At 39.7% G+C, this 21,539-nt stretch overlaps 1 protein-coding gene across 1 annotated transcript in view; it reads right to left on the bottom strand.

Annotated features, from left to right (window-relative positions):
• The window catches only part of Ankrd17 (ankyrin repeat domain 17), a 129,481-nt gene extending 109,761 nt beyond the window's left edge, over positions 1-19,720 (bottom strand). Inside the window, exon 1 of the mRNA XM_051198092.1 lies at positions 19,189-19,720. Coding sequence (XP_051054049.1) covers positions 19,189-19,554 — 366 coding nt within the window. The 5' untranslated portion in view covers positions 19,555-19,720. The remainder of the gene's footprint in view (positions 1-19,188) is intronic.
• Between the last annotated feature and the right edge of the window lie 1,819 nt (positions 19,721-21,539).

Genomic DNA, 21,539 nt, shown 5'->3' with positions numbered 1-21,539 from the left:
ACTACAATTGAAAAGAAAATATTTCAAACCAGATCTGTCCTGTATACAAAATATGATTTAACCAGTCTTATCCAAGCTTTAAGCAAGGGTTAAGCAAAGTAAAGAAGGAAGCTGGTGCCTCCTAGCACTTCTGAAGTGTCTGCTGACACTTCTTATATCTCCCAATGACAGACAGGTTGGTCACACTGTATATATAGTATTATATTTATTACATTGTCTCTAGGGCTAGGTTAAAAACTGCAAAATAGGTCATTATCTCCTTTCTACTAGTCAAATTGTGACCCTAGACAGGATGACTACAGAATTGTCACATAACAAAAAATTTGCTTTAGTGTTTCTACATCTCCATTAGTGTACAACTTTTCAGAACACACCCTATTGAACCTATGACCTGTATTTTTCAAGAGAACAATTCTTTTGTTTTATGTGCATTGAGCTTACATGTATGTCTGTACACCGTGGGCATGCCTTGAGCTCAAAAAGGTCAGAAGGTGTATCAGATCCCTTGGAACTGGAGCATAGGCAGTTAGCTATGAGCTCCCACGTGTATCCTAGGAATCAAACCCAAATGTACTGGAAAAGCAGCATGCTCTTGATCAGGGTGTAGCTCTCAGCTACTGCCCCAGCACACCCATGCCACCATGCTGCCTGCATGACAATGGGCTAAACATCAGGAAAACTGTAAGCAAGCTCACAATTAAATGGTTTCTTCTTTAAGAGTTGCCTTGGTCATGGTATCTCTTCATAGCCACAGAACAGTGACCAAGAAAAACCACTAACCAAACACTGTGAGAAAGGATGGTAGATCATCTAAGTCCATTCATTTCAAAGAAAATTTCCATCAATATTGATAAAATGGAGTTATAGCTTCACGGGTGGCTAACCATAAAAGGCATTATAGCTGTGTACTTGACTAACCATAACTCAACTTTCCATGTAATTCTTCACCTATGCAGGGAAGGGAAAGTAATAAAAATCAATTCTCTCTCAGGAATTTTGTTTTTTCTCCTGACTGATGAAAAATAAAGGATGGTTGATGATAAATTAAAAGTTTCTTATCAGAAGATAGAAAGATGGTTCAGTGGTTTAAAGTGTTTACTACTCAATCATGAGACCCAGCACCCACATTGGATGGTGACAAATGTCTGTAACTCCAGCTCCTGAGGATCAGACATCTTCCTCGTGGCCTCTGTGGATACTTGCATGCATACATGAGAAAATACACACAAAGCCACATATACAGCCAAATGCACACAAATACCCAAATAAAATAATTCTTAAAACACTTGATAAAAGTAAAAATAAAATTAGCTCATTGATCTGGTAAGATGACTTACTAGGCAAGTCTCATGACTTGAGTTCTATCCCTGGAACTCATGGTAATAGGAAAATCAACTTCTCAAAGCCACACTCTGACATTTACATACACACCATGGCAGGCATGCACTCACAATCACATAAATAAATCAACTATAGCATTGCAAAGGTTTTATGATAGTCCTCCTAAATGGGAATTTCTATAGTTAATTAACATAATTACTAAGGGCATAGTTGACCAAAACCTAAAACCGGAAAAGAGAATTGTTTTTGACTAAAAAAGGACAATCGCAAGTTCATTCCAGAATTTCATACATGGATTAAGGTGAAAATGAATTATCAAGTAACATGTAAATTACACAAAGATCTTAATACTTTATGATGTCCAGCTTGTGAATCTATGGGTCACAATGCCACAGGTCATATAATTGAATGTGTAGAGGATTTGTGCTACAATGCTTTAATACTCCACTTGGGAGACAGATCAGTGGACCTTTGCTTGGTCTTAGGCCAGCCAGGTCTACAAAAGTCAGTTCTAAGCCAGCCAATGCTGTATGAGCAGATGCCATCTCAAAAGAACAAAGTTCCAAATGCACAACAAGACTTAAAGACAAATACAGAATGAATCCAGTGTGTTTCTGGCAGCTTTCAATCATGTTGCCTGACACAACATCACTGCAGCCCTTGGTTGTGAATACAACATAGAACTACAACCAACAATGATTAAATGCCTAAAAGGACTATTGTATTATGTTTTGAATTAAAGAGTTTTTACTGTACTTACAAGTTTACTGAACTCATAAAAACATACTTAACTACAGAAAACAAAGACAATACTTTCTTACCATCATTCTTCAGCATGTATTGAATTAATGTCTTTTAGGTAATACTGCATTATGGTATTGGATCTTTAAAATTACTGTATGAATTGACCACATGTGTCATTAAAAAAAAATTAATGATTTTGACTCTAGATTAGAGCAGAACTTCCAAAGATTTCAGAGGTGCCCTAGACACATTTTTGCCATTCTGTCCTCTTCATTTATGCTAAGCAACTTTCTCAGCTGATGACTATAAAAATCAAGGTATCAGTAAATTATACAAAATGTAGAAAATGCTGTGTCCTGCAATATCAAATATTCAGCAAAGATTCAGTCTCATTTGTAAAAATACATAAACAGATTTTTACTAGTATGTAAATTAGTCTTCATCTTTAATAGACAATAAAACTGGATGTATACCAAAGGAATCAATGTTTTTTTTGTATACCTAAATATATACATCCAGGTGATATGAAAATTCTCCAAGGGAAAGGGGGTCCTGAATGGAAAAGTTAAGAAACCCTGATTTAGCAGGCAGTGGTGGTGTACACCTTTAATCATAGCACTGGGGAAGCAGAGACAGGTGGATCTCAGTGAGTTCAAGGGCAGTCTGGTCTACGAAGTAAGTTCCAAGACATCCAGGACTATTACACAGAGAAACTCTGCTTGGAAAAACCAAAGAGAGGGAAGGAGGAAAGGGGGGGGGGAGTGAGAAAGAGAGGAAGGAAGGGAAGAGAGGGGAAAAAAAGGGGAAGGGAGAGACAGACGAGGGAAGGAGAGGGAGGCTGTTTAAAAGTTCATTAGATCAAATATGAAAAACTGAAACTAAATAATAATTACCCCAATTAGGAAATACTAAAGAAGGACTCTAAAATAAGACACTAGCTCAATTTCAAATCATTTCCAGGAGAAATAATACTAGGAAAAGAAACACAAAGACAATGGGTTATTTCAAAATTAAAAGTAATATTAAGTTGAGCTTTAAAGATACTAGACTATGACTGTTTTTCTTGCTATCCTTTCATTAAAATCTTCATAAAAATTTCTGTGGAGGGCTCAGTGGCTAAGAGCACTGGCTTCCTCCAGAAGACCTGGGTTCAATTTCCCTAAAACCACATGGCCTTCTAGAAGTCCAGTTCCAAGGATCTGATGTCCTCTTCTGGCCTCCACAGGCACCAAAATACAAGTGGTACATTGACATACCTGTAAGCAAAACAGTCACATACACATAAAATAAAAATAACTAAAAAAAAAAAAAAAAAAAAAAACTTGTTATGGTATGAGGTTGGGGGACTTTTAGTTCATTAAGACATACAAACCTTAACATTGCTAGTTTTTTTAAGCAAGACTATTCTGGGGTCCATGGAATAAAAACACAGCATTCTCATGTATAAGACAAAAGCACTGAGATACCAAGTCTGTATTTAGGTCTTGGTATAAAAGACAAGAGAGCCAGTTTTAGGCTAATGTAGGTAAGAACTTCCTGATACTAGGACATACTTGCAACTTAAAGCATATTACTTAAGAGAATTCAAATGCTCCTGGAGAAGACAGAAAGGTAAGCTAAGTGGTAAAGGGGATCCTTAACTGTAAAGTAGTTCTGTGGAGGCAGACTAAAATGAGAGGGAATAGTCCACAAAGTGAGGACCATGTGTTAAAGTGCCCAAGGTTAAGAAAACAGCATGGGCAGGGCCAGCAACATGGCTTACTTATTACCAAGCCTAACCATTTGAGTTAGCTAGCAATACAAATAAATACCTAAAGAAACAGAATTGTAAAGGAAGTATCATGTTTATATCTTTATTTTGACAGTTGGACATTTTATATAAAACCCTAGCCTTAGTTGCTAAGCCTACAGCAAAGAACTCATAACACAGTTTGCTACTTTGCTAGCTACAGAAAATTAACAGTATGATGAATTATTAAAATTTTAAAGTTCTAAAGGAAGTTAAAAACATATTCCATTTAAATTCTAAATATCTAGTAAATCCAGAATATAATCCTATCTTAACCAAATAAACAATATTTTTGTAGATTCCTTATCATAGAACCCATGCATGTTCTTCGCTGTATTATAGCCACTAAAAATAATACACATACATGTTATTGAGAACATACAAACTCAGTAAAGTGACATTAAATAAAATTAGAAAGACAAATTAAATAAGTGTTCTTTCTAATTAAAAAACAAAAATTAGTCAAGGACTGGCAATCAATGTGGTTCAGTGGATAAACAACAAGCCTTATACCTGAGTTCAATCCCCAGAACCTACACGGTGAAAGAAGGGAAGTGGTGCCTGCAAGCTGTTCTTGGCCTCCACCTGCACACCATGGCAAACACACACACAAATAAATGTAATTTGAAAATAGCAAATGTCTTACTAATAATTACTAAAAAGTCCTTACCTTTCAATTCTAACAGTAGTATTTATGGAAACTGTAATAAATTTCATGTATAATCTGTGGCACAGCCCCTACTAGAAAGTTTAACAATGTTCTTGTTGTTTGAGGGTCTGAAAGCTTCAGTTTATGTGTCATACTTACCTGGACATTCTTCCCAGATTTACATTTGAAAACTTACAATACTAGGCTATCCACAGGGTATTATTTTTACATGATGTTTAGCAATAGTGAAAAGAGAGTATATGATTTACTGATCACCTTCCAATCTATAAATTCAACCTAAGATGAGTCACACAAATATTCTCAAGATGAAGGTTTGGGAACCAACAGGATGAAATAGAACAGAACAAAAATCAACAAGACACTCAAAGTCTTTTGAGGATAAGGAATAGATCTTACACCTAAAGTAGACTAAGAAATCATTCTTACAGATCTGAAAGACTCAAATGAGAAACAAAAGATTTGTTACGCTCTACAATTTATACAAAATTCCCATTTTTTTTGGAGCAAGTACTAGAAAGGTCATAAAAGGGTAGGAAGGAGGCAGGAGAGCAAAGAAGTTAGGGAAGCAGACTTTAATGGATACTGTCCATATTCCGGTTCCACCATTTACTCTGACCTTGAGAAAGTGACTCACAAATCCTGACTTTTTTTTCCACTATAAAACGGAGAGATAAGACCTACCATTATGGAATATACATAAAGCAATCAAAGCTGCCTAGCACTTGGCAAGCACTAACTTAACTGTAGTTTTAATTATGTAAAATTACTAAATATGCAGGGACATATTTTTGGATAAAACAGTTAATGGAATCCCCCCCCCAAATAATATATATGACTAGAACAGGGCTTGTAACCTGGCTTTCAATCTAGTAGATCGACATCTAACAAAAGTCACTACCATTTCAAAATTTGGGGTTAGCATAAATAATAAAATGACAGTTAAAAAACAGACCCATGGGGCCAACAAGACGCTCAGCAGAGGTAAAAGTGCAAGCTATTCATGCAAGCCTGATGAGCCAAGTTTGATCCCGGGAACCCACATAAAGTTAGAGAAAACATACTCCACCAAAATGTACATACGTGTACACACGTACATGTACACACACACACACACGTTTTTCATATACAAACTCTTATGATACTAAGAAGAAAGCTTCAGGGAGTATTTTTTAAACATTTCTCATTTATGCATAACCAAACTGATTCTATAAATGTGCATTTATACATCTATCTGTATTAAAAAATACAGGAAAAGGCAAAAGATTAAGCTTAAAAACATACTTGATATATAAGAAGATTTTCAATTATTCTCTATCTTGCTCCACTATTTAAGCTTTCAGTCAACATTTACTAGGTAACTTAGCAAAGATAACATTATGTCCCTTTAAGTTTACTACAACATAAAATTGAATACTATCAATTTTATGATAGTTATTGGTAGAAACTTCTGGAAGATTTTCTTTGAAGGATGCTGTCCTATTCCCTCTACAGGATGAAACATATCTTAGCTCAGTGCTAAGAGTGCCTGCCTGGCATGCACAGTGGCTTTAGACTAAATATCTAGCTCAAGTAGAAAAAAAAAAAAAAAAGTGAAATGCTTTAAAATAAAAAGACTGCAAAATAAACAAAAAGGGAAAGGAGTTGAAGGGACCTACAAAATATTCAGTCTGACTATCCTGCACTAACATTATATGGAGTACAGTTCTCAACCTGTGGGTTGTGATCCCTTTGTAGTTGAATATCAGATATACTGCATATCAAATATTTACATTAAAATTCATAATAGTAGCTAAACTACAGTTATGAAGTAGCAACAAAATAATTTTATGGTTGGGGGGATCACCATAACATGAGGAACTGTATTAAAGGCTGAGAACTAATGATCTAGATGACCATGTCAAAGGACATAAGTGGCTGCCACTCTTCTTAATAAAAGCTCATTTGTTTATTAATTTAGCTAGGAATCTATAAAGAGAAAGAAGAAGGAAAGAAGTCAGGCCTGCATAGGAGGAAGAAAAATCGCAGCTAAAGCCCACTCCGTGAGCCATGCATGCTAGTACTTGCCTATAATCAATCCTGGAAGCTGAGGCAGAATTGTGACAATGAAGCCAGTCTGGGCTAAAGCAAAACCCTTTCCCCCAAAACAAACAAAAACAGGTAACTATAAATGGCTCACAAATTTTATGTATTTATCAAAGAACATGTGAAGCTGATTAGCCTAAGTAACTAATTTTCCTGTGTACAGACATGTTCATGTGTACATGTGCACATTCGTGTGGGTGTGCATGAAGATGCAAGCTAGAGGTAACTTGACACATATGTCTCAATTGCTTCTCTCCTTGTTTTTCGAGGCAAGTTCTCCCTGGAGTTCAGCTCATCTGAGACCCTCCCTCCAGTCTCCACAACCTCAGCACTGGGACTATAGGCACATCACACTAAGTTTTTTATGGTCCTCAAATATTTTGTGTGCAGGCCCTTCAGCATATGGAAATGGGATACATATAAAGATGAACCCACTAAAGAAATACAATTTGATGTAATATTCTACTATGCAAACAATGGGAAGGGATAGCGTTATGAAATACCGAACTCTACTCATTAACAATTTGGAAATATAAAATTAAGTCCCCTTCTTCCTCTATCAGCCTACATAAATATGAAATTAATTAAATGTAAAAAGGAACATCCAAGAGATAAAAGCAACACAAATGCCCACAAACTGATGAAAACAAAATGTGATACATACAACAATCATTTGGCCTTAAAAACAAACTCTTGTACACTTGTAACAACAGAAAAACCCTGACAATATTTTTTAATTGAAATAAGATAGTCACTATATGATTCCACTTATTTGAGCTCCATAAGTAGAATATACCTAAGAAACAAAGGGTTAGCAAAGGCAATGCAGAGTTCTTCAATGGATGCACACACGTACATTTCTGACTTTGCAAGATGAAGAGGCTCTGGAGATCTGTTACACAATAATACAAATTTTCCTGACAATACTTTAAACCAGTAAGACCTTACTTAGCATTGTTTATAATTTAAGAAAAATTTAACTATTATGAGAAGTATGAATTAGTTTCAGAAATGACTAGGCATTGTAATCAAATTCATTTCGAGCACGCTGAGTGTCAGCTCACAGTAGCCACATGGTGGCTTCCAACTAGCCACAATTCCAATTACAGGGGATTCAAGACCTCTTCAGGCCTCCATGAGTACAAGGCAAGCACAGGGTACATATACGTAAATGCAGGCAAACTGTCATATGTAAAAATGTTTTAAAGAAAACATAACTATAAAAGAAATCTGTATTAGATAAATCTTTATAAGGCTGATGAGAAGGAAATAAGTCATTTTTCCTAGCAGACTCATAAATCTAAAGTAAAATGGACAATGGACAAAACGTGTTAGAATGCTTTTAAAATCAAATCCAAAAATATGCTAATAACTAATAAATAACACCCAAGTATTTTAAACAAAGTTTAATGCTAGGTCACTGCACTTAAACAGAAAAGGGGAGCAGAGAACTGAAAAACCATTTCAATACACATCAAAATGCATTCAAACTGGGTGTGGCTAAGGCAAGAAGATTGTGCATGTCAAACAGCCTGAACAATAAGACTAGAACCTATCTCAAACTAACCAAAAACAAGCCCCACAAATGCAAATTCCTAATAAAAATATTGTTAAATTTTATTATTTCTGGTAAAATTTAAATGAGTTAAAAGAACAAGATATATTACACTGCTAAAAGAAATTTGCATTATACTTAATAGTGACGCGGCTCCATTACAGTAAGGGAGGATAAGGATAGCCTGAATTAGCTCTGACAGTGAACATTTTGGAGACATTTAAAACTGGCATAGTAAGAGAGGAGGGGAAAAAAAAGGCAAAAAAAATTGGAAAACAAGACAAAAATAATTTATTGGAGTCAACATGACAATTTAGAAATCCATCAGAATTGTCATGTAAAAGATAAAAATATAAAAATCAATAGTGTCCATCCATATTTCAACAGTAACTAATTAAAAAATATGAAGAAAGACACAATCATGATAGCAATAAAAACTATAAAATAATCCACAGTGTGTAAAAGCTGTATGAAAACTCATTAACTTGCCAGATATGGTGGTTCACGCCTTTAATCTTAGCACTGAGGAGGCCGAGAGGCAGGCAGAACTCAAGTCCAGCCTGGTTTACACAGTGAAGTTCCCGGACAGCTAGGATACCATAAGGAGACCAAGAGCTGGAGATGGCTCAGCACTGCTGTCCTTCCAGAGGACCAGAGTTCAATTCCCAGCACACATCTGACAGCTCGTAACTGCAACTCTAGTTCCAGAGGATACCACATCCTTAAACAGAGATACATGCAGGCAAAACATTCATGAACATAAAATTGTATTTAAAAAAAAAAAAAAAAAAAAAAACACATATTACAAAACTGCCTAACTTTAGTTAAAAAAAAAAAAGCAGCATGAAAAATAGAAGCATGTTGTATTTTATGGGTTAGACTATTCAGTGTTATACATCATGGCATAAAACATATCCTATCAAAATATTCATAAAAAAATTTTGTGGCAATTTGCAAAAGATAATTCTGGAGCATAATTCTAGAGAATGTCTGGCAGGTTAGAATCCAAATTCCAAACAAACATTATCAGTGGTCAACAACTACTTTCTAAGATATTAAAGCAGCCTAGAGTATTACACTTAATCACATGAAACCAGACACATAACTTTTCATTTAGAAAAGACAGCAATTTCTACAGGATGAGGATAGCTCAGTGGGAAAGGCACTTGCTGTGCAAGCATGAGGAACAGACCCTAAGCCCCCATCACCCATGTTAAAGCTGGGCGGGCATGGTAACCCCAACATAGGAGCCAGAAACAGGGTAGATTCCCAGAACAAGATAGCTAGCTATACAGTAAGAAACTCTGCTTTTAATGCAATGGCGAGAGCAAACAAGGAATACATCCTGAACCTCCACAAACACATCCGTGTCACCAGCACAAACAGAAACATACACACAGACAAGTATGTGCACACGCACACGCACACACACACACACACACACACATGCACGCGCATACACACACACACACACACACACACAAAATCCCACAAATTTTACAAGCTTCAACTGATGATTAATGCTGATGTGGGCATGGGAACAATATTTGAGCATAATAAACAAGTAAACACACATATCCCTTTTAAAAGTGTTAACAAACAGGCTTTAAAGTCCCTTCAAACAATTACTGCTACAGCTTAGTGAATGATCAAAATAGGACTTCTGTTTCTCATCCCAGTCAACTTAGAGATAAAAATAGAAATGTAGACCAGGTAATGTAGAAGGGTGAGTCTCCCTCAAGAGTCAAGAGTTGAAAAATCTACTCTGAATCTACTACTTGAAAGAAAAATCAAGAGGGGCTGGAGAGATGGCTCAGTGGTTAAAAGCACTGACTGCTCTTCCACAAGACCTATATAAAATTCCCAGCACCCACAAGACAGCTCACAACTACCTGTAACGCCAGTTCCAGGGAATCCAACACCCTCTTCTGACTTTCATAAGCCACAGGCACAGACACACATACAGGCAAAGCATCCATATGCATAAATTAATTTTAAAAAGTGTTAAAGAAAAAGAAAAGTCAAGAGGCAAGGGAAGAACATCCTCATTTGTAAAACACCCTAATACAGTACTTTCTAGATCAGAACAACAAAGATGAGGATGAGCTAAAAGGGACAGAAAGTGAGACTACAACAATGGAAGCAGCCAAATAAGTCTTGCAGACCAAATTAAGAGCTTCAATTTTATTCTAAGAACAGTATTCAAATAATGGCCTACATTATAGAAAGATTGGCCCACTGGTTACATGAGGACCAAATGAGATATAGAAGGAAAAAAAAAAAAAAAAAAAAGATGGGGGTAGGAAAAAGGAGGGATGAGGGAATGAAGATAGTATGCCTGCCAGGTGGGGGTACTATGAAATCTAAGTTTGGTAACAGCCAGCCTGATGAGATGGCAGCAAACACACAATAGTTAGGAGGTCCTCCTATGCTTTCCCTTTCTATTTTCCCACCATGTCATTTTAGCAATGGAAACCATTCCATGAGACTGGGCTTAGAACTCCCCTAGCTCACCTTCTATATGGCAAGCATTGCAGGTCCTGAATGAAGAATCTTTTTCAAAGATGAAATCAAGACTCAAACTAGGCCAACATGATTACTTCAGGAAACCAGTAGAGACATTTTCTCTTGTCAGCTAAAAAGACAAGATGATCCTAGAAGTCCACAAAGCCCTTCTTGCACTATAAAGCCAGTTTCCCCACAAGCTTTATCTGGACAAATATCATGAACTAAATACTAAATTATAAGATTAAGTTCTTATCAATAGGATATAAAGAAGAAATATTTACAACTCCTTGGCCAGTCCATAAAAGGAGGCTATCCATGACCATACTTCTATATGCTATTTCTCACAGGATGCATATTAATTTACTAAGGCTATAGAACAAAATACCACAGATTGGGTCCTCAAACAGCATTCATTTTCTCACATATGAAAGTTAGAAGTCTAAGAACAGGCTATCAGCAGATGTGATTTCTCATGAGACCTCTTGCTTTGCTTGCAGGTGACCACCTTCTTCATCTTCACTTGGCCTTTTTTTCCTGTGTGCACACCTGGTGTCCATAGCTAAACTTCCTTTTATGAAGAAACCAGTCCTAATTTAACCTTCATTACTCTTTTAAAGACTTTATCACTAAACGCAGACATATTCTGAGATACAAAATTCAGTCCTGGTCATCTGGGACATCGTCATTTTGGCTTAGTAAGCTATATTACATTAGTTTTTGGTGTGTGTGTGTGTGTGTGTGTGTGTGTGTGTGTGTGTGTGTGTGTGTGTGTGTGTGTGTGTTTTAGATCAAGTCATCACTGCAAGGAGGAACTATTGAAAAGCTCTGTGCTGGTGGGGAAGCTCTGTTTCTGCACTGTTTGATACGGTAGCCGATGGCCATACCCGACTACTTTAAACACAATTATAAACTTAGACTCTTAGAAACCACTAAGCACATTTCAAGGGCTCAGTAGCCACAGACTCTACAGTACTAGGCAGCACAACTTCAGGGGTGATACAGTAGCTAGAACTTAGATCTGTGGATGCTTACAAGGACTAAACATGGAGTATCAGATAAAGGGAGAGCACACAAACAAAAAACCCACAATAACAAAAACACTTCTACCCTCTGTGGAGTGTGTGTCTGACCCTTTTCCCACAAGTCATTTATCTAATTCCTCAATACAGAAATCAGAAGAAATTAATGTAAACTTCTAAAAATTCATCAAACTAGGAAACATGTCAAGATGATAAGTAATAGCCTACAATAGCAAAGAGAGCACAATACATTATCTATTAAGTACATAGCCCTAAAGGAAGAAAAGACAGATAAACTCAACATATTAGAGGGTACGAGCTGCTATGTATCAACAACAACAAAACCCTAAATTCATCCACAAACAGTGGACAAGGAGACATAGCCTTAATGAAAGCAACACTAAAGAATCCTAAAGGAATTAGCCCCAGACTACAAGAGGCCCAATGATCTGGTACTTCTCAGGCTAGAAAAGGCTGCTTCAGCACTATAAAATACTCAATATTAATTCTGTAACTTAAAGGATTGTTTTCCTGCCAAACCGTAACAAAGGCCTTCTTACCTGTGATGAGACAATCTAGTTAAGCTACAATGAACTTAAAAGAAATCTTGGTCTTGCCACCAATAATGGAACTGTGAAAAACTGATCCATAATTATTCTCTCTTCACTAGCTATTCCTTCCTAAGTGCTATTTGGGGGAGGGGGTAGTGGGAGCACTCCAGCTCTTGGCCATGAGTTTCAGCTTGCTTAGCCAGTTCTTAGCATCTTGTAAAACAGTTGATTCCCGTTAATAAATTTCGGAATACTATCTAGGTAGCTATCAACCATATATAAATCTCCTACCTATTCTGCTTCTCTGATTAATCCCTGCCTGATAATCATCTAAAACAATTATTTCCAATGTCCTCACATAGCCAGGAAACGTAAGGGGGCAGGTCAGACAGCATAGAACCTAAGGAACCAGTCCATTTCAAGAAAACGAACATGTCAGGAGGAGCTTTGATTTAAAAATAGAAATCTCTTAAATTTCTGACACAAGTTTTATCCCCAAACTATATCAACAATCTATAAAAAGCTGTGATCAGGGCCCAGGAGCCAGCTGGTAAAGATGTTTGCTGCCAAGTCTGACAATCCAAGTTTCATCCCCAAGACCCATGTGGTAGAAAGAGAAAGTTGTCCTCTGACCCCACCCCATCCCCAGTAGACTACATAAGTCGTAAATTTGAACTACATTATACACTGGGATACAAAGCAATGATGTTCCTAGGGTTGTCATAACCCCTCCCCCCCCCCCAGTGCCTACTACATTCCAGACATGGTCAAGAAAAAAAAAAAAATCACCCAAAAAACAAAGTAAAGGACATACACAACAGTCAAAAAACAATGCTTCCAAGGGGGGAAAAATGAGTCAAACTAAGAAACATAGACTTGCCAGCATATAGCTCTCACAGAATGACTCATTATTAATGCAGCCCAATGACTGCTGTAGACTTCCTTCTCTTCTCTAAAGGAACTTTGATCACAGTTACCCTGCTCCTGTTCTCCACTGTGCAATAGGTTAAGCATCACAGACATTTCTTCTTTTGCTTGAAGAGTACTGAACTGGTGACATCTACTTTGAACTATATACATTGTAGTAGCTAGGTGAGATTTTGAATTGATTTCCTTAAAGGAAAGATTAGGTGGAAGAAAAAATGTATATACCAATGTTGAAAGGCGCCGGGCATTGGTGACACACATCTTTAATCCCAGCACTCAGGAGGTGGAGGCAGATGCAGGTGGATCTCTGTGAGTTCGAGGCCAGCCTGGTCTACAAAGCAAGTTCCAGGACAGGCTCTAAAGCAATACAGAGAAACCCTGTCATGAAAAACAAACAAAAATATCGGATGGCTAGTAGCCTGAGCTCAACTGTCAAGAAAAGGTTTAGACTGGAGATGTAAACTTTTAGGTGACTGATATATAGGTAATATAACAAAACCACCTAAGATCAGACTTAGTAAGTCAGTAAAGGATATGCACTGAGGTGGATGGAGAAACAAGATTAACTAAAGACAGCTAGTAAACACAGGAACGGGAGAAAAAGAAATAAGGAAAGGTTGAAGTTCTTTTATGAAGCAAACCTGATCAATAGCTACAGGAAGAGTAGGAAAGAAATTAACACAATTAATGAAATTCTACATCCAAAAGGAGTACCAAGTTATCTCTGGAAAGCAAAATACTTAGTACCAAAAATCTTTTACATATGGTGTCAAGAACGGTGTCATGTGGAGTGTTACTAAATAAAATACTTTTCGTTTTATAAAACTATAAAGAGATTATGTGGAACAATGTAAAGAATGGAGATTTAGCACAAACAAATCACCAAGAAAAAAAGCAGCACAGTATGTAAAGGATGAAAGAAAATTCTCAAAAGCAATCCAAACAAAACCATAAAACTTTAGTCATCGTTGACAATTATGAAACTACAAATACTACTTTTATTAAATTATTTAAAAAAAATCAAAATAAAAATCTTATCTGGGGCATTCTCTTACATTTCTGATGATAATAATACTTGGGACAATTAAACTAAGAATTATAATCCAATTAAAATATGTTACATGGGCCCAATATAAATACCTACAAATAAACTCTTTTAAGATATGATGTTCCAAACATTTTCCAAAGTAGCCAAAAATGATTATTTATGTAATATTCATGCTTGAAATTTGGCTTCATGAAAACCTAATGTGTAAGACTCTGAAACTTATATAATACACACTATTGTACATTGGAAGCTATAAAGAATAAAGCCAGGCTTCTGCCTTCAGCCCTAACAGTCCTACACACTAATTACTCTAAGTCAAGGTCTAGATTCACAAGAAAGAGAAAGGCACTACTTATCGTAACAGGCCTTCTCTGATACCACTAACTTTCTCAGAGGCAGTTTGTAAAAGGTAGATCCAAACAGAGGAATGGATGTCAGATTCAGAGATCTTTCTGAGTATCTAATAAAAAGTTGGACACAGCTGTGATGGCCATGAAAGAAAGAAAAAAAAAAAAAAAAACTAAAATAAACAAATCTTGTAATTTCAGGCTACTTACTCTATCCAGACTCCAAGCCAACAACCCCTATTTTAAAGGAAATATGTTCCTTTTAGCATAATCGAGACTAAATGAGTCACACACACACACACACACACACACACACACACAATTAAACCTCAATGTTACATTTTATCAACCTCTGTTCATTGGTACATTTTAACTTACATGTCTTAAAACAGTTCTGTTTACTATTTTACTATTGCTTATTCAATACAGAATATTAAGCAAACAGTAAGAACTCGATTTTTTTTTTTTAATAATGAAATAAGTATGGTGACATCTACTTAGGGTTATGGTGAAAGTAAAATGAGAAACATGAAAACTTTATGAATGCCTTTCACTTTTTTTCTTGTTGTCATTTTTTTTTTGAAACAGGGTTTCTCTGTGTAACAACAGCCCTAGCTGTCCTGGAACTGGCTCTATAGACCAGACTGCCTTTGAACTCACAGAGATCTGCCTGCTTCTGCCTCCTGAGTGCTAAGATGATTAAAGGCATGGGCCACCACCACAAATTTCCCAGCTCTTGTCACTTTCTTAACAATCCTATAAACTAGGGTCTATTATCACCATTTACACAAGAAAATGAGCTAGACAGGTTAAGTAACTGGAGAGACAGAGAGATTGAAAGATGTTAAAATTCAAACATTCAAAGGCCCTGGGTACAAGAAAGGAAGTAACTCTATTCATGGTTTCCTAAATGAACTTTGGATTCTTCCTACAACTGGTACTAATTAACTGAACATGTCTGTATGCTGTTCCTTTTTTGTTCTGTTTTTAAACAGAAGACAGTAATATCTCAAAGAGCATCTATTTTACAAATAATGCTGCATCAGTTGAAACAAAACTGGGAAATAGTACAGCCAAGTTTCTTTTGCCTAATCTGAGATTTCATGTGTTTATAGGGGAACCTAACATTTTCAAATTAAAAAAAGAAATTAGTTTCAAGGGTCTAACTTGAATATTTTTCCCTTAACAACTCTGTTTTTGTAGCTGAAAGTCTATTAGCCTTGTAAGCCTTTCAGAACTGTTGGTACTTACTCACTCTGCCCCATTGTCTATACCTTCATGAAGAGTATGTCTTAATGTAAAAACCACACCTTCCCTACACATATATGTGGGATTCTGTCTGACTTCTGCCACGTATGCCTCCCTCTTCAACAAAATCACTACTCTTGAACTTAGAAGTTCTATCTTTAATATTTCCTACCTTTGAAGTGTGCTTTAGAAAAAGCTGTCGTTCACTCATATCAAAAACTGTGTTAAATAGAATGTAATACTATTTCTCAAAGGAAGCATATTTCACCCTTTTCTTGTAATATTTAATTTAGTCCTCTAATTTCAAAAGAAGTACAACGTGGTTTTTATGTTAGGAAATAGTTTGTTCTTTACTAGTCAGTAGCCCATTGGAAGCTTAGAAAATTACATTTTTAATGTAGAGCTAAGGTCTGGTGACAAACAGAAGGGAAAAGAGACAGACAGGACAAGCTTTTAGTCTTTTATGTTCTTTCCAGGTACAGCTGAAGCTATGGAAACATCTGAACATTACCATCCTATTCTAAAACACTGGAGATATCTACTCTAATGTATACATAAGAATTGTAACCAGGTACTTGGAGCTGTTATTTAAATCCATCTTCCTTATCCTCTTTCAACAGACAGACAATATCCAGCTAATATTTCTTCAAAACCACCAATGTATTTTTGTCATGGTAAACCATCCTTCACATCCATCCCAAGTTAAACATTGCAAAAGTATAAGCTGTCATACTCCCTTCTAATCTTTTGATAATTTTTACTGAAGAGTTAGTTCAAGAATCATGCCACCTGTATTCTTAAACTAAGAATTTGGAGAATTTGGAGAAAACCAAAAAAGAGGAGAAAAAAGTAATTTCCAAAGTCCTGAAAATTAAGCTTCTGATGGGCATGTCAGGACAATGAAAGTGGAAAGAGAGCATTGCACAACTCACCCATCTGACTTATGGCATACAGCACCCTAAGGCTTTCCTCTTCACTTTGATCAAAGAATGGAGGCAAGTGCAGAGAAAAACTCCTTTTTGTCTTGCCTATCCACCATGTGTTATATACATTTCACTCAGCAAATGACAAACCTATTGCTTATACTACTTGTGCATATGACATTACGAAACACATTAAGAATTAACACTATCTTAGTTGGTCAAATACACACACACACACACACACACACATATTTTCAGATTAAAAAAACACACACACAAAAACCCAACCTACAATATTAACATATCTAGGGGCTGGAAGCATAGATCAGCAGTTAAAGAGCACTGGTTGCTCTTCTTCTAGAGGATCTGGGTTCAATTCCCAGCACCCACATGGCAGTCCATAACTGTCTGTAACTCCAATTCCAGGGGACCTGGCACTCATGGAAAAACACCAATGCACATAAAATAAAATTTAAAAAAATAATCAAAAATAAATTAACATATCTACAAGCTTGAACCATTTACAACTTAAAGGAATTACTAGGGCATGTTCTAGTGAACAAAACTACTTAAGTATGTAGTTCCCAGCAGAAAATTCCCTGAAGTATTACATTAAGTACCAGGGCTTAATGTTAAAAACTCAACAATCTTCATACTGGTATTTTGCTCACACAGCTGCTAAACCTGAAATTCAGCACCAGGTTTTGAAATAGGTCAGAAGGGAGACACAAGGAAATAAATCACTTTCAAAGTTCTGTTCTGAGTCTCTAAAAACGTTTGAGTCCCACTTTTGCAACTATCAGACACAGCCAGGTTCCTTTAAGGCTTGCTGTTCTTATTTTTTAAACAAAAAGGCAGAAGGGAAGTATGGCACACCTTTCTTGCCACATTTTCAATATAAAAGTTCTGATTTCTCTTGTTCTATTGTCTCCAATGCTTCTAACGAAGCCTGGGCAACATACAAGCCCAAAACATCCACTAAACAAACTACCCGTACAAACCTGCAATAGGCCAAACAGAAGTAACAGGAGGGAGAAGTTTTTGTATATATTCCTACTCTTATAAGTCTACCTATGTAGTTTTATCTAATCTAAGATTTTTAAAAAAATAGTATTTTTGGTCTTATTGCTAACAGGTGAATCTCATTCCCTTCCCAAGGTGTTTCTCTATTTAAAGAGACCCTGGATCAGAAGAAAAAAGGAAATATCAAGAGCAGGGAACAGGACCTATGTCTGGGGAAGGAAATAAGTGGCAGGTAAATTAGTCTTATCTCTCAGAACTAAGTTTTAATACTTTGACAGCTTTCCTTCTCCCTCCGCATTAAAGCTTCCATTGCACAGCACTGAGGAGAAGGTGAGTTTTAGAGTTAATGACTGCTAGCTAAGTCTTAGTTAGCTATCAGTATGGTTCACTAGGCTTTTGGGTGAAAAGGCCTTCTTTGAGGACCGAGATCCTACAACGCCGCCTGTCTGTAGACCCAGGAAAAACTATAAACAGTTATGAAACCAGATCACTAGGACAAATCATAAGGCCTTCCTATCCCAATCACTACGACCGAGCCCTAGGTGCAAGGCAGTCACTTCTTCCTCAAGTATTTGAAATGGAAAAAGGGGGCGGGGAAAGGAAAAAAAAGCGGGATCTGGTTCAATTATTTCTTACTAAGGGAGAGCCTGATGATGTATCGCATGAGCACAGAGCATCAAGCAGAATTTTCATGAACTAAGTTATCTGTAAATGCATACGGGTGTAAGAATGATTCGTCCAAAATCGTTCATAAATCCAGGAAGTTAAGATTACTTCAGCAGCCACAACAGTTAAAAAAAAAAAAAAAGAAAGAAAAGAAAGCCCTGCAGCAAAACAGTATGGAAAAGTACAGCTTCTCACGTGTCTCTCCCAGACACCAACCCTTAGCACCGAGTCCCTTGCAACCTCGCCGCCCCTCCAGAAGTGCTCCCCTCGACCTCACACTGACAGAAAACGACCCACCTCGCCATCGTGCCCCAAGAGGCTCTCTCTCCTACCTATTATCTCACCCCTCCCGCTTTAGCTCCGCCCCCGCCCCGGGGATGAGGTGGCCTTGCTGGCCCTGGAGAGACCACCGGTCCCTGCTCCAATGTGCAACCCGGGAGTCGGACCGGTCCCTGCGGCCTCGGCCGTACGGAGCATCCTAGGATAACAACAAGCTCTTCCCCAACTCGTTGCACTCCGTGATCCTCCCCACCTCACCCCCCCACGTGTCAGCTACCCTCCCCCACATCCCCACACCTCACGACTCCGGCCGAGCAAAGAAAGGGGGCAGGCGACAGCCTGGTCCCCAAGACAGAGCGAAAGCCACCAGACTCGGTCCCAGCGCCAGTCCCCTCCCACCCTCGGCCCTTCCCGGGCCCTCCGCTCGCCCACCCGCCCGCCCTCCCCTAGGTGAAAGCAGGCCCTTGCCTCCGAAACCTCCTCTTCCTCGTCGTCGTCGTCCTCTTCTTCCTCGCTGTTGTTGCTGCTGGTGCCGCCGCCTCCGCCTCCGCCGCCGCCGCCGCTGTTGTCGCTGTCGCTGCTGCTCTCGCTGCTGCTGGGGGGTCGGCAAGTCCGGTTCCGCTTGGCCTTGTGGTGCTGCTGCGGCTGCTGCGGCTGCGGCTTCTTCTTCAGGAGCAGGTCGCACACTCGCACCATCCCACGAGGAGACGAGGCCGAGCGAGCCCCGCCGCCGCCGCCGACCTCCGCCGCCGCCGCGGGGGGGGCCACCACCGCCGCCGCCGCCGGGGGGCTCCCTTCTCCCTCGGCCGCCGCCGGAACCGTCGCCTTCTCCATGCCCGCGGGAAGAGGGGGGGCGCGGACGCGGGAGGGGCGCGGGGACTCCGCTCTACCGCGACTTCGGCCGCGCCGGGGCCGACACAGCGCTCCGAGCCGCCGCCGCCGCCGCCACCGCCTCGGTCACCTCTACTGCCGCCGCCGCCGCCGCCGCCGCTCCGCCAGCTCTCACCTCGTCTCGCGATACTAAGGGCGGGGAGCTTGGCGATGGGAGGGAGGGAGGGAGCGAGGGAGCGAGCGATGGGAGGGCGGGAGGGCGAGGGGGGGCAAGGCGGAGCGCGAATGCTGTGCCCGGGAAAACCGAGCAGGCGTCCGTCCCGAAAGAGCCGCCGGGCAAGTGTTCCCGGCGTGGCTTCCGCCCGGGACACGACGTGGGAGCGGAGACGGCAGGCAGGGCCGCGGGCGAGCTGGCGAGTGGGCAAGCGGGAGGGCGAGCGTGCGAGCGAGCGAGCTCCGGGATGGCTAGTCTTCTCCTCGCTACTTCCCCCCCCCACACAGCCCCGCGGCCCTCCCTCCTTCCTTCCTGGCTTCTGATTAGAACGCAGCCGCGGGCGGAAGCGCCAGTGACGCCATCAGCCGGCGCCAGGACGGCCGCGCGCCGATCGCCGCCTGCCTGCCTAAAGTGCGGGTCCCGCGGGCGCCGAGTCGGCCCCCACGATCGTGCGGGGGTTCGGAGGAGCCGAGGCGGTGGGGTGGGATGGAGAGCCGTGGGCCCCGGGTGGGATGAGAGACGAGCGCGGAAGCTGGGGGCAGCAGCTGTGCTAGTGGGAGGCCAGGCGTCCAGATCCGGGGGGTGGGGCCTTCGCCCCGGACCTCCTGGACCTACTTTCGGCCTGGCCATTTTCTCCGCCGCCAAATCCCGAGGGCTTGCATCTTCTGAGGTGACTTCATGTAAAGAGAGAGACTCCTGAGCCTCCTTCCCCTCAGGCATATCTTGCAGCAGTCGTGTCCTCACTTTATACAACTATCTCTCCAGAGTTTAGTCTCGGATCGTAGACTTCCTGAACCTGGCGTTTACGCGTTTGCAATATGAATTTAGTGGAGTCTAAGGCCATATAATTCCGAAGGGGTGGGTTTGGAGGCTGTGCCAGCACTGTATGCGTCTCTCGGTCTGGATTCTGAGTTTATTTTAAGTACCTGGGAGACTTGCAGACGGTTTGAAATGTAGCTTTTCTCCAGAAACAAAGTCTCCAGTGTAGCCCAGGCTAGCCTTGAACTGGCGATCTTCCTTCCTCCGCCTCACAAGTGCTGAGATTATACAGGTCTGCACACCCACTATGTGGTGTTTATGTAGCTTATTGGACTCAGAATTAGCCATTTCTGGTCTAGTACGAGTAGTGGCATAAGGGAAACGAAGAAACATCAAAGACAGATGTACTGGCACGAGATAAACAGTGCCTCAACTGACAGCGTTGCCATTTTAGGGCAGCTAAGTTTAGCTTGAGTGTCTGATTTTTTTTTTTTATTTTATTTTTAGCACTGGCATACCATATGAAATGTGGGCAGTTGCCAGTACTCTACAGAGCACCACAGAAGAATTGGTGATGACTAAATCAATTCATTCAAACAAAAACTCATCATGTGCCTACAATGTGCTTAATCTGTGAAATCCAAGTGTGTTTCCAAGGGCCTCTGTGTAGCGTCGCGTGCTATGTTAATATACATACGACATGCTCACCATCTGCCTATTACTTTCCACTCTTTGTTGAGTTCTGGTGTAGAACAAAAAACTATCTTATAGCCTTAGATTGTATGATTTCAACTGGATCTTGCCTGTTTCATAGATTACTCGGCACCTTTGTCTCACTTTCCACTTGAATGCCTTCTGCAATCTTTAAATCCCAGCCTCATTTCATTATATGACCTACTTCATATTTCTTGGAAGACTAAGGCCACTTACTATAGATTCCTTCAATTTTCCAAATGCTAGAAATGTGCAGATCTTTTGTCAGCACAGAGGGAATGACAAAACTCCTTGCCCTTAT

The sequence above is a fragment of the Phodopus roborovskii genome, unplaced genomic scaffold (assembly GCF_943737965.1).
Source record: "Phodopus roborovskii unplaced genomic scaffold, PHOROB, whole genome shotgun sequence".
NCBI classification, from domain to species: Eukaryota; Metazoa; Chordata; class Mammalia; order Rodentia; family Cricetidae; genus Phodopus; species Phodopus roborovskii.
This window is presented reverse-complemented; position numbering and strand designations above follow the sequence as displayed.